The sequence below is a fragment of the Oncorhynchus clarkii genome, chromosome 2, assembly GCF_045791955.1.
Source record: "Oncorhynchus clarkii lewisi isolate Uvic-CL-2024 chromosome 2, UVic_Ocla_1.0, whole genome shotgun sequence".
In the NCBI taxonomy this organism is placed as follows: Eukaryota; Metazoa; Chordata; class Actinopteri; order Salmoniformes; family Salmonidae; genus Oncorhynchus; species Oncorhynchus clarkii.
In genome coordinates, this window is record NC_092148.1 from 81,885,937 (window position 1) to 81,899,785 (window position 13,849).

Genomic DNA, 13,849 nt, shown 5'->3' on the forward strand with positions numbered 1-13,849 from the left:
ACAGGATAATGGGGCAATATTTCAAAATAGGATGATTTCACACAACCTTTTGTAGAAAAAAAAATCTTCACAGATTAGGCTATTATCTGGCCAAACAAGTTTCAGATGAATTGGGCATTTTAGAAGTGGAAACATTATGAGAGATATTTGTTAACTTCAACTAGTGGTCATTAGGCTATTCAGATGTTTTCCACAATTGAAAATAAACAACAGCAGAAGACTGCAAAAAACCCTGTCCTCCGTCACTCTCTGTGACTAAAATGTTCATTTGATTTGCACCACAGCACAGGTTTCTAATTGAGAGTATCTACACCTGCTAATTGAACTAATATTCTACTTCCTCTGTTGAGTTGTTTGTATTTCTTTAGTTGTTGGGTAAATATTCAAAGATTATACATTTGCCATTCAAGGCTATACACACCTGTATCCCATATTTTCACATAAATCACCGTGTAAAGCTCTGAATTCCCTATGCAAAGAATTTGTCACCTTCAATGATAATATCCTCATTACAGATGTGCAATCAACCAAATACTGTTCTGTCCTGGCTGGAAGATGATATTAAAAACGACAATTTATTACTTTGCCTGCTAATTTTTCCAGATCTCCCCATGGCTATCATAATGCAATTACAGTATATCATCTGCTGTCTATTTGTCATACAGGGTATATTTCCCTGAGAGAATGATCAGTGGGTTAATCATATCTACACAAGAGGGCCGCCCACCAGTGTTTCTACTGTTACTGGTGAGGGATTGGGTGATTTAACACATCCCCTCGTTACAATATTAACTTAATTCACTGAATGATATGGCACCTACATTTTTAACCCCTGTTGATTGACACTGGTGCGCAGAAAACACTGATATCCAAAGGGGTTGAACTTGTTTATTGTTAGGAACAGTTTCTTAGTGCTATTACGGCAAGGAATTTTAACAGTTACAATTCCTTGTAATATGGGTGGGAGTTTATGTGAGCAATACTAAATATATGTAACAGTTTCTTTCCTGTTTTTCTCACCATATTGCGTGCCCCCAGGTGGTGCACAAACAATAACAACAGAAGGGCATATTGCCATCGGGCCTTTATTGGAAAATAGCTTTTTTGCATGTGTGAACATTTTACGAGATAATATTTCCTTTTCTCTGAGTGGACTGCATGTTGACATATCATTTGCTCTCATCTGGGGTTATCTGGAGTTCAAACTAGGCAAAAGGAGGAGTAAAAAATGTGTGATGAAACCTCAGTGGAGGTCCTGTCAGTTCTTCTCTGAGAGCTCTCCTTTCAAGTAAGCTACCCTAATGAACCAGGGAATATACTAAAGACTCAAGTTCCCTTAATGAGCATTATTATCTTGTTGTTATCTTGTTGTGCAATTATCTCACTGTGCAGTCAAATAAAACCATACACACATCTCTAATACCTACAGCAGTACTGTTGTTCCACCTTCAATATGTTGAACCTGCACCTTGTCTATCCTGTCCCTGTTCATACTGACTTCTAGCCCTAGTAGACACTTTGTCCTCGTTTTGCGCTCCATTTGTCTCCTTCCCCTCTCGGTGGGTGGCGATAATGTGAAGTGCTTAACAAACGAGCCCAAGAGTTGCTGAGCTGTTCCTGTAATGGCATCCGTGTCTCGCCAGTGTCACGGAGGGAAGGGACGCACCGCACCGCGCTCCGGTGCTAGCAGCCTCCGTGTGTTCTCGCTGACCTATGCACTACCTGCGCTCTAATGGGTCATATTTTAGCTCCCATGGCGGTGACAAATGGCTCCACTCTAAAAGCCCTGTCCAAGGTGCTGAAACTCAGTTGATATATGGCGGAGTCCCTCTGATAAATGCCCCCATCAGTCCGCATGTGACGCCGATTCATCACCTCTCTGAGGTTTATGTTAGGAATCCATATTGGGTTTTAAATGAAAGAGAATATATTGCAATTCAAAGTCATTGGGTTTCTCTGATGCCGCACACACACACACACATATAAAGTACCGTGTGTAAGTTATATACACACACACACTCTCTCTTACTCCCCAGTCATTGCCAAAACACGTCGTCCTGCCTGAGATTGCATTTTAGTAACAATGTTAAAATGTCCGCCTTCAAGGGCAGTCCCAGTAATTGTGTTTGTCTACATCACACTGTTTTCCTTTTGCATGGTTTAGACAGTGATATGAAAAGATTTATGGGATTCATATTTATGAATTATAACATTTTGCATTTCATGGATAGCTGAATGTTATTGATAAAGGAAGCTTAGATTGTTCCTTTCAGAGCATCCCAATATTGGATTCAGATTGTTCTAAGCAAGTCATCCTTGAAGTTGGGTCTTTCGTAATTACAATTTCAAGTAAGTAAGAGAAAGCATTACATTTCAATTAAAATACAATGTACTGTTTTTAATGAAAAAAAATATTTGATCATAAAATTGTTTACATATACACTGTTATTGTCTACTAGTCTAACAAGTTTTGCCCATTATAAACTGTATACGAGTGGTATTTCTTACTTATGGCCCTTGAGTGTTATTTAAACAGCACAGAAAATATTCCTCATTGTGGACCACAAAGACATCTCCACAAGGCGTTATAAAGCACAAGTCAATAACCGAGAGAGACGACACAGTCTTTGTGCTGTGCTTTTTTGCAGTTGCACTGCATGAATGACCGATCAGTAGCCACGTATATCGCAATCTAGATACCTGTCTGTGCATGTTTTTGCTGCAACGACATAATTTTGTTGTATAAAAGAGTCTGTGGGTCTTGGATTAGCTGGTTACGTATTTATGCGTGAGGGCGCCGGTTTATGGTTCCATCATGTGTTCCAAGTTCCAGGAGTTCCAGAACCCAATGCTCTGTCATTGTCATGAAAAGAGGGCACATGAATCACACATGTCCAACATTCTTTCACCTTGTTTAAAATCCAGAACATTAATTTTCCTGCTCCAAGGCCGTCTCTTTCTTTACATGGAGTTGTCTGGCAAGTCTATTACAGTCACCTTCACCTTGACTCCAGCCACACAGAGTTCTGTGAGAGAAGAGGCGGAGCCGGGGCGGGTGCTAGGACCCAGCATTGACTCATTTTGGTCCACCATCAACTTCCTGTAAAAGTGTTGGCTTTGCAGAGATGTGTATATGATGGAGCAAGCCACAGCAACCACGATGAAAAGCACAGCACATGCAGCCATCACCACTGTGTCCCACTTCTCACTGCTCTCCACGGTGTGAGCCAGTCCCTTTGTGGTGACATTGACACAGTCCCTGTTGTGTCCGAGCTGCATGCTCGTGACTTCCACACACACCCGGTACTGGGTGGAGGGGTTTAGGTGGGTGAGACGATACACCTTCACATCGGTTGGTACTCTAGCAGTGTATGCCATGGAAGGATGCTTAGCATTCGCCATTGTGAACCACTTTATATTGGATATAAGACCACCGTGAGTGTTATCCCAAGACACCAAAACAGAGTTGGGCTGCACTGATCTAACGTCCACATGTAAAGCATTGCCATTATCAGAAGGATGTGGAAAGTATCCATCTACCACCAACAACACAGACTTGAGGTCTGCACCAACAAGATTGTGAGCAACACAGGTGTACAGCCCTGCCTCAAGCATGGTAGTGTCATAGATGTCAAAGGTCCCCTCTGGATGCATGTAGTACTTATCAGACACACTGTTGGGCAGGACTCTGTCCCCGGAGGGGGTGACCCAGTATATCTCTGGCTCCGGCTCTCCGAATGCCCGGCAGTGAAGCGTCACCGAGCTCCTTTTCCCAACAGTGACACGATCTGGTAGGCTCCCGGGCGAGATGAGCGGGAGGCAAATCTCGGTCATCTCCCTGAAGTGGACCTTGCGGACGTGCTGGCCCTGGTACTCCGGCGGCTCCACGCAGAAGAGGGAATCTGGCTCCATGAAGCGCACGCCGGTCTGGTTCATGTTGATCCAGCGGATGACGCAGTCGCAGCGGATGGGGTTGCTGTGCATGCTAACCTCACGCAGGTTGGGCAGGGAGTCCACAGTGCTGTGGTGCAAGGCGCTGAGGGCATTGCTGTTCAGCATCAGTGTTTCGAGTCTCGGCAACTTGTGGAAGGCATTGGGGTGGATGTAGGAGAGCTTGGGGTTGTTGGTGGCCTCAATCTTGGTCAGCTCAGGGAGATTGTTGAGGGCAAAGCTGTCGATGGACACCAGCGCAGGCATGCTGTTGATGCCCAACTCTTTGAGGTGGATCATGTCCACAAAGTCCCCTCTCTGAATCCTCTCGATGGGGTTCTTGTTGAGATCCAGAAACTTCAGACTCTTGGCTTTCTTCAGAGCGGCCTGTGGCACTCTGTCAAACAGGTTGTCAAAAAACGAAACACTCTCCAGGTTGTCGAGGCCGACCAGAGTGTCATCTGGGATTTCGGAGAGATTCATCCTGGCCAGAACCAAGCTGCGTAGGTTGACCAAGGGCTTGAAGTTCATGTCTGACAATTGAACAATAGGGTTCTCCCCAATCATCAGGATCTCCAAGCGGGGTAGAGGCTGAAACCACACCCTGTTGATGCCCCTGAGGTGGTTGGAGTTGAGATGGAGCCGCAGGAGCCTCCCTAGCCCTCTAAAGGCACCAGGACTGATGGATGAGATCAGGTTGTGGTTGATGTAGAACTCCTGGAGGTTGGGCAGGGATGGGAGACAGTTGTCTGACAGGGCCTGAACCCAGTTCTCCTCCATGTGCAGTGACAGCAGCTGGGTAAGAGGACCCAGATGGACATCGCTCACAGAGGATATGTTATTCTGGGATAAATCTATCTCAGTGATATTAGCCAGGTAATCCAAAGGTTTCTCAACACTGATGATATTGTTGGTCTGTAACAATAGCACCTGTGTGTCTGAGGGCAGTCTCTCTGGCATTGACGATAGGCCTAAGTCATTACAGTCCACCGTGGGAGCCTCTGTATAAATAGAACTTGGAGAGAACCAGGGTCGTATCTCACACCGGCACAATGCAGGACAATGAGCAGCACCCCCCTCCGAGGCCAGAACAAAAGCTGTCAGAGCTAGCTCCGCTAACAAACAAGCCAAGAACGCAGTCTTCTTCATCTTGGCCCCCTATTACCTTGAACTAGAAATGGGTCCTTATGGAGTCAGCTGTTAGCACTGTTAACTTCACAAATAAAGGCTCATTTGTTACCGCAGTGAGACAGAACAGATTTCTGCTGATGCCTGGTCCCTAAAGCTTTGGCCTTTTTGTAGTCGTTGTCTAGTCCTTGGCAGAGAGTAAAGGAGCAACCTTTCTTCAATTTACACTGTGCCAGGTTGTCAGGCAAGGTGGATGTGAGAAGGTCAATGTATCCTTCCGGAAGTCTGTCGGTGAAGAACAGGGAGGGTTGAGGAGGAACACTCTGGCTTGGGCTGGGGATGGATCACTCTGTCTTCCATCATTATTATCCTCAATCACAGTCACTCATCGTGTCAATTTCCATCTGGGGAGAAGAATATCAGAAAAAAATACATTCAGTACTACATTGCATTATTGGGAGACTGTTTCATATATTGACATTTAGGAATATTGAGACATATATTGTATGCTCGTTTGATTTTATTGCTTTCACTTCGCCATCAAAATTCTGAGTTATGATTGACTTGACCTTATATATATTATTTGACAGGTTGGTGGCTAATAAATCTGCGTCCCAAATGGCACCTTTTCCCTATATAGTGCACTACTTTTGACCAGAGCCTTATGGGCCCTAGTCAAAAGTAGTATAATATAGGAAATATGGTGCTATTTTGGATGCACTTTGATAGCACTTTGGAGTCACTTAATATCCCTGCAGGGCAAGAGATCTGCCAGAGGATCTGGAATTTTAAACAGCGATCTTGCACACAGCAGTAATACAAATCCCCCCAAAACATTTCCCAAAAACTTTGCATCAAGAACAGTTTGAACAGCTAAAACATTGTGAGCCAGAGCCTATCCCAGTTTTACCATCCACCCTAATTAGCTACATTTCGTCATCCACCCTAACTCTGCTGTTGTGAACTATGTATTCACATGCACGCAGCAACTGTCGCACTCACACACAACTACCCACGATCACTTCAACTGGAGTATATGACCTCAAGGCATTTCAGATTCTCCCAAAATATCTCTGAAGCTTGCTACAGGTCTTGTTCTGTCTCTTCATCCTATCCTGCATTATTTATGAGGAGTTGAATCAAAGTGGTTCCTACAGGTGACAGGTCTGTGCCGGGGTTTGCTTATGTCGACTGCACATATTGATGCTTTGATTAATTTGTGACCTTGAGTGCAGAAGCCACGGCTCTGTGTGTGATAGTAGATGAGCTGTCTGTAAGGCTATAAGAGCAGGGCTGCTGATGAAGACTCCCTATGACAGAGCACCATGCATATATTAGCTTGTTTATGGCAGTCAGTCAACACACACAGGTGGAATCAAGAGGCAAAACTATTTTTGCTGGTCGTTTCTTTTTTTTGTGCCTAATGTTCTTGTGCTCAGCCATCTGTGTAGGACCTGTGTTCAGATTCTGTCCAAGCTGCTCTGTGCCTGATATTATACAGCACGTGTAATATTCACACACATTTGGTGTTTCATTGCTAAGCTATTTATGTCAAGTGTTGAAATAAATACTTAAGTGTGGTAATGCTAGCTATCATTTGCAACGATCATTTTCAGACTCCTTTATTTCATGGTTACATACAAGGGAATGGTTTTATTGGCAAGAGATTCCTCCATATGGCCCAGGTGGTAGAGTGTGTAACCATATTATGTAAATATGTTTTTCACAGTAGATCGGAAAAATATACTTAAAAGAAAATAACCCCCATGCTAATAAGGAGAGCAAGTATTAAATTGTAAACTGGATGAGCGATACTCTCCTGTTTGCTTCCACGAAGCTCACGCTAATTTCCCTTTTTATTACTTAATGCTAAGAGCCTGTTGTTACTTCACTCACATGCCTTCCTCTCATAATTAGATCAAATGGACGTTTGAGTGGTGGTAAATGTTCTTCCAACATTATGTTAATAAAGTATCTTTAGTTGCGGGAAGAATAGTTGAGATGAGGTGAAGATGCATTGGAAAGCTGCTGCTGTTGCTTTGTGATGCTATTTCAATAGAAGGGCTAATCTCCGACAGGTAGCTAACACTCCTTGCTTGTGTTTAACACGGATGATAACGCCATGCACTTGTATAACGTATTGTCTAGTTGTGTGTAACACGGGTGATAACGCCATGCACTTGTATAACGTATTGTCTATTTGTGTTTAACATGGGTGATAAAGTCATGCACTATAATATATTTTCTAGTTATTTATCTTATTTAGCTCCCTTAGGGATTTCTTTTCCACTTGTGTTTTTGTTTGATATGCTGCAGCTGTATCAGCAGAGCACCCCTTATTTAATGTATAATTTAACCTCTCCCCCCCCCCCCTCTCTCTCAAGTAGAAGTTGTGGCCTTAGAGGCCAGGAGGTTGTGGTAAGAGGAAACAATTGATTGTGCGATTAAGTCAAGGGGTGTTGACCTCTGTGGACTCATTTGGGCTGAGGAAACATAGGGATCAGTCCACACGCGGCAGGCCAGCCGCCTGCCACTTAGTAGAGAGTGCATTGCATTCCCAAGTCCCAAATGCTACAGTTAGTTACAGTTCAAAGGCAGCACTCTTTTAAAACACCACAAAAAAATATAACACATTTACAGAAATCCCATCAAAGACTACAAAAATTGAATTGTGTTTGTTACTTCTATAAATAGGGAATTAAGATAACAATGCACTACGTCACTAGCATGCTAACAAAGAATATCTGGGAAATCAGTATAGCCATATGAAAGCTGTCTACTTCACAAATAATTATTGCACTCACCTATATTTTACCACTTTTAAGTGCTGAATATTGACATTCTCCAAATGGATTAGGGGTGTATGGCAGAAAAGGGGTTGTTTTTTGTCTGTTAAAATAACATCAAATTAATCAGAAATACAGTGTAGACATTGTTAATGTTGTAAATGACTATTGTAGCTGGAAACGGCAGATTTTTAATGGAATATCTACATAGGCGTACAGAGGCCCATTATCAGCAAACATCACTCCTGTGTTCCAATTGCACGTTGTGTTAGCTAATCCAATTCTATCATATTAAAAGGCTAATTGATTATTAGAAAACCATTTTGCAATTATGTTAGCACAGCTGAAAACTGTTGTGCTGATTAAAGAAGCATTAAAACTGTCCTTCTTTAGACTGGTTGAGTATCTGGAGCATCAGCAATTGTGGGTTCGATTACAGGCTCAAAATGTCAAGAAACAAAGAACTTTCTTCTGTAACTCGTCAGTCTATTCTTGTTCTGAGAAATGAAGGCTATTCCATGCATGAAATTGCCAAGAAACTGAAGATCTCGTACAGATCTCGTACAAGAAAAAGCCATATCTCAGACTGGCCAATAAAAATAAAAGATTAAGATGGGCAAAAGAGCGCAGACACTGGACAGAGAAACTCAGCCTAGAAGGCCAGCATCCCGGAGTCGCCTCTTCACTGTTGACGTTGAGACTGGTGTTTTGCGGGTACTATTTAATTAAGCTGCCAGTTGAAGACTTGTGAGGCATCTGTTTCTCAAGCTAGACACTCTAATCTATTTGTCCTCTTGCTCAGTTGTGCTCCGGGTCATCCCACTCCTCTTTCTATTCTGGTTAGAGCCAGTTTGCATTGCTCTTTGAAAGGAGTAGAACACAGAGTTTTGTACAAGATCTTCAGTTTCCTGGCAATTTTTCTCAGAACAAGAATAGGCTGACGAGTTTCAGAAGAAGGTTCTTTGTTTCTGGGCATTTTAAGCCTGTAATCAAACCCACAAATGCTGATGCTCCAGATACTCAACTAGTCTAAAGAAGGCCAGTTTTATTGCTTCTTTAATCAGAACAACAGTTTTCACCTGTGCTAACATAATTGCGAAAGGGTTTCTAATGATCAATTAGCCTTTTAAAATTATAAACTTGGATTAGCTAACACAACGTGGCATTGGAACACAGGAGTGATGGTTGCTGATAATGGGCTTCTGTACGCCTATGTAGATATTCCATAAAAAATCGTTTCCAGCTACAATAGTCATTTACAGTATTAACAATGTCTACACTCTATTTCTGATCAATTTGATGTTATTTTAATGGACAAAAAAATGCTTTACTTTCAAAAATAAGGACATTTCTAAGTGACCCCAAACTTTTGAACGGTAGCGTACCCAACATATTAGTGTCCTTTTTCATACAGTGAAACAGACTCTGTACTGGATGAGAGTCCACGGGCCACAGTGCAGTGTGTTCCTTCCCTCCACCTCCTAATGTAGTAGACATGTCATAAAGTGGTTGCAATTCGCCATGTTTTATTCACTAGCTAGTCAGGCAGCGAGTGACGAGCATGCTGCAGCTACAGTATACAGGGGAAAGGATGTGATGTGCAGCGCGCCACCGCGCCAAGGGGAAGTGACACCCTGACATTCTGCCACATTAATATACCATGGTATTGTGACAGATCTTACTGGTCTTGATGTTGTTAAGCCTAATGAATCTTTGGAAGGTGATAGCTTTTTAGACTACAGAATTAAAATTTGCTCTGTTGCTAATCTCTTTAACGTTAATGTGAAAATTTGAATGTTGATGAATGAATGTGCAGTGTCTCTGATACGTCATGTTACTTCTCAAAGAAATGTGACATAGAATTGGGTTGGGGTAGAGTAGACAGACAAAACAAAGCATGTGTACTTAAAAACAGGTATGTACAAGAGGCAGTGTGATATAGAAAATGGAGGATGGAAATAGTGGCCATTTAAAAGCTGCTGGGGACAAAGTGGTGTTTCATTTGTGCATTTACAGTAGCCCAGTATAGCAACACATCTCTTAACACAGTCTTTTAATCAGTGCCAGAAGTCCAATTCAGTCACATCCTCCACTTTCTCTCGAAAAGCATTAAATGTGCCACCACTTTGTGATGCATCAGTAGAGTTGTTGACTTTTCTAATGTTTAGTAACAGTCTTGTAGTTTGGAGGGGAGGGTGGTGAGGGGAGGGTGGTGAGGGGGTGGGAGGTGAGGGAGTGGGAGGTGAGGTGATGGGGTAGGAGGTGAAGTGAGGGGGTGGGAGGTGAGGTGAGATGAGGGGGAGAGAGGTGGGGTGGGAGGTGAGGTAAGGGGGGGTAGGGAGGAGAGGTGAGGGGGGAGAGGTGAATGGGTGGGAGGAGAGATGGTTGGAGGAGGGGAGGTGAAGGGATCGGAGGAGGGGAAGTAAAGGGATCGTAGGAGGGGAGGTGATCGGAGGAGGGGAGGTGAAGGGATCGGAGGAGGGGAGGTGAGGTGATCGGAGGAGGGGAAGTAAAGGGATCGGAGGAGGGGAGGTGAGGTGATCGGAGGAGGGGAGGTGAGGTGATCGGAGGAGGGGAGGTGAGGTGAGGTGATCGGAGGAGGGGAGGTGAGGTGATCGGAGGAGGGGAGGGGAGGTGAGGTGATCGGAGGAGGGGAGGTGAGGTGATCGGAGGAGGGGAGGTGAGGTGAGGTGATCGGAGGAGGGTAGGTGAAGGGATCGGAGGAGGGTAGGTGAAGGGATCGGAGGATGGGAAGTCAAGGGATCGGAGGATGGGAGGTCAAGGGATCGGAGGAGGGGAGGTGAAGGGATCAGAGGAGGGGAGGTGGGGTGAGGAAAATGGAGTGATGTAAGTGCCCCTCTCTTCTATTGCCCCCCCCCACCTCTTTTTATTGATTTACCATTAAATCTATCTAAGCTAAATCTGTCCTTTCAACGTGACCTGCTCCCTCGTGTTCCCTATAGCGCTACCGGCTACAATATCACCCTATAGCGCTACCTGCTACAATATCACCCTTTAGCGCTACCTGCTACAATATGACAGTCTGCTACATGTTGTCATTGCTGCCTGAGCAGCCCACCATGAAAGCCTGCATTAGCTATGCTAGCAACGTGCCTGTCATTAGCATTAGCTGTATGGCTACATTCATTAGGCCAACCCACTGTGTGGTACCCATGCATAATGACATCCCCCTTGCATCTGTTCAACGCCGCCTGCAAATGAACAGCAATTTAACAATTAATTAGGGATCGATGTTAAGCTGTCAACTCCCCCAGGCTTCCTACCAATCCCCTCCTCCTCCTACCTACCCTCTCTCATATGGTCTACTGTCATACACACACGCACACACACACACACACACACACACACACACACACACAGAGGTATGGTATTCATGTAAACATGACCTGCCTGTTGATTTACAATGTTATTTGTATGTATACACCATATAAAATGAGTTTTGCAGGGTACAGTGAACTCACCACACACATGTTTCACTATGGATTAATCTATCACTATCACAGCTCATTGCATAAATACCAATCGTAATACATTAACTGGTAAAGCATGGGGTGTTAGCTGTCAACATGCCCTTTTCCACAGGCTCAGGTAGGACTAGTTCTGCTGCTCTGACTGTAAAATACATGGGATTTACTTTGGGAAAAAAACAGTGTTTCAGAATCTGAGTCATACTGTATCTGCTGGGAATGCGTTTTCCCAGTGTATCAAATCAATCTTTGTTTATCCCTTGAATCCATGTGCTACAGTACACCGATATTCTCATAGTGGGGATTTTGCAGGGTAGGTAGGTTGTGTGGCGTGGTTTTCATTTGACTCTTTATTGAGCGAGGATAGTATTGGAAGGAAGTTTTCACCTGAAAAAATTCAAAATTGAGCTAAATCTGTCTAAGGTATACACAGGAATTTGAGGTTGGCTTGTGAATCTTAAGTCAAGATTTTAGTGACAAACAGAAACCGTCTACTTATCATAAATAATTCATGTTTGATAGAAATGCTATTTCACATTACTGATATTAATTAGCCTGCTGATTTATGTATTTTTTGATAGAGTAAATAGTATTTTGAGAGATGCACACATTACAGCCATTGTTAATGCATGGAATGGTGTTGAGTGTGAGGTACAGAATCTTGTAGCGATCTATTCCTCTCAAACTTAGTTTCTGTTCAACCAGTCAGTGTGCTTTGCTTTAGTGATGTCTGCAGAGTGACATCACAGATTCAACGTGTACACTTTCACTTTTTGTCTAAAGCACCAGTACTGCTTTCTCTTGTGGATTCATCACTCCAGTCCCCACCAGTCTGCATAGAAAACCTTGGGAAAGCAGGACGACCATAGAAGAGGACTATATGACGACTGCCTCTTTAAATATGTTCATATCCAGGGAATTCACCATGATATTGGTGCATTTTTTGCATAGAAATAGACAATTGTATGCATAATTAGGCTAGTTCTTGAAAACAGAATGATGCAGTCATCTTTCTGACCCTGATTTAGTAGCTAACATTGTGACCGTGCTGAATGAGGTCTGCTGCTCACTAAAAATGCCTCAGTGTGACGTTGTTTAATTATGAACAAGCCCTAAATGCAGCCGAGTGATGGGAGATGGCGAGAAAGATTGAGGGAGATGAGGTGAGGTGAAAGAGAGTGAGAGAGAGATGGAGAGATGGAGAGAAGGGGGGGGGGGGTGGTGCTGTTCTGGTAAATTAAGCAGGCAGTGGTGGGAATGTATTTTTCCTCTGGTTCGAGGAGAGTTCTCCACAGCCCAGCACTCCAGCTCTGTCTCACCTGGATTCCTTAAAGATTCGGACAAATCCAAAATAAATCCTCTTTGAGGTTCGTCCTCTTGGCACACACAGTCAAATAGTGTCTAACTGTAAACACATACAGTACTTATGTGTTATGATCCATCAGTGAAAACGGAAAGGGGTCTCTTTACCCCAGGCTTATTACTGGTTTACCTCATTGAGTTCTGGTCTTTTCTACTGATGGCAGATTCCCTGACTTGTCTTCTGTTCTATCCCTGACAGACACACAGAGGCGAGTATACTTCAGTTTTTATATTTTTCTCAGATGTACCTGTAGAGCGATGCTGCCGAGATAACACCGCCTTCATTCCACTCCAGCCTGAAATCCACAAATCTCTCAAACCGCTTTCAAAATACACCCTGATGCCAATAACAGGCAGTTCCCTCTCTGAAACCTCTGCAGCCTGCATATTCATCCAAACATTTCCTTAAGCAGCAATGACAAAATGCCTGTGTTGGACTCCTCAGCCTTTCATTTCCTCAATTCCACCCCCCCACCCCATCCCCGGCCAAGCCTCCCACATAACTGCAGGCTGTGCCTTCTGCCTTCTTGGCTGATAACTCCCTCCACACAGACACAGGTTCAACTCAAGGACTACCGCATTGTCACACTGAAAACCAACCCTCTACCACACCAAACAAATACACTTGCCTCATATACACACAGGAGAGAGAGATAGATAGAAACTTACCAGTGGAAGTGAGTCCCTTCACACACACCCTCATGCCTGGAACCCACATGCTTTAGAGCAGTAGTCCAGCATGACAGTGTGAGACTCAGATCACAGCAGGTTTTTCATGTGTATTTCCAAGAACATGCGTCTTCTTCTCCTTTCGTCGCTAGAGAGGCAGAGAGAGAGAGCGCGAAACAGGAGAGGGAGGGAGAGATGGGTAGCTCCAGCTCTAAAACCATTCCACTGTGTGTGTGAGAGAGGCAGAGGGAGGGAGGGAGAGAGAGAGAGAGAGAGAGAGAGAGAGAGAGAGAGAGAGAGAGAAGGAAACAGGAGAGGGGAGGGAGAGATAGGTAGCTCCAGCTCTGATATCGTTCCACTGTGTGTGTGTGTGTGTGTGTGTGTGTGTGTGTGTGTGTGTGTGTGTGTGTGTGTGTGTGTGTGTGTGTGTGTGTGTGTGTGTGTGAGAGAGAGAGAGAGAGAGAGGCTGAGAGAGAGGCAGAGAAA

At 43.9% G+C, this 13,849-nt stretch overlaps 1 protein-coding gene across 1 annotated transcript; it reads right to left on the reverse strand.

Annotated features, from left to right (window-relative positions):
* Positions 1 to 701: 701 nt before the first annotated feature.
* Positions 702 to 13,501, reverse strand: LOC139382774 (leucine-rich repeat neuronal protein 3-like). The gene is made up of 2 exons (XM_071126924.1): positions 13,364 to 13,501; positions 702 to 5,462 (listed from the first exon to the last, which is right to left on the reverse strand). Exon 2 carries the CDS (start codon positions 5,077 to 5,079, stop codon positions 2,962 to 2,964), a length of 2,118 nt encoding a protein of 705 aa, XP_070983025.1. The 5' UTR covers positions 5,080 to 5,462; positions 13,364 to 13,501; the 3' UTR covers positions 702 to 2,961.
* Positions 13,502 to 13,849: the final 348 nt, after the last annotated feature.

What these genes read in the sequence shown, in the direction of transcription:
- LOC139382774 (XM_071126924.1), bottom strand. Translation starts at nt 5,079, where the DNA reads ATGAAGAAGACTGCGTTCTTGGCTTGTTTGTTAGCGGAGCTAGCTCTG.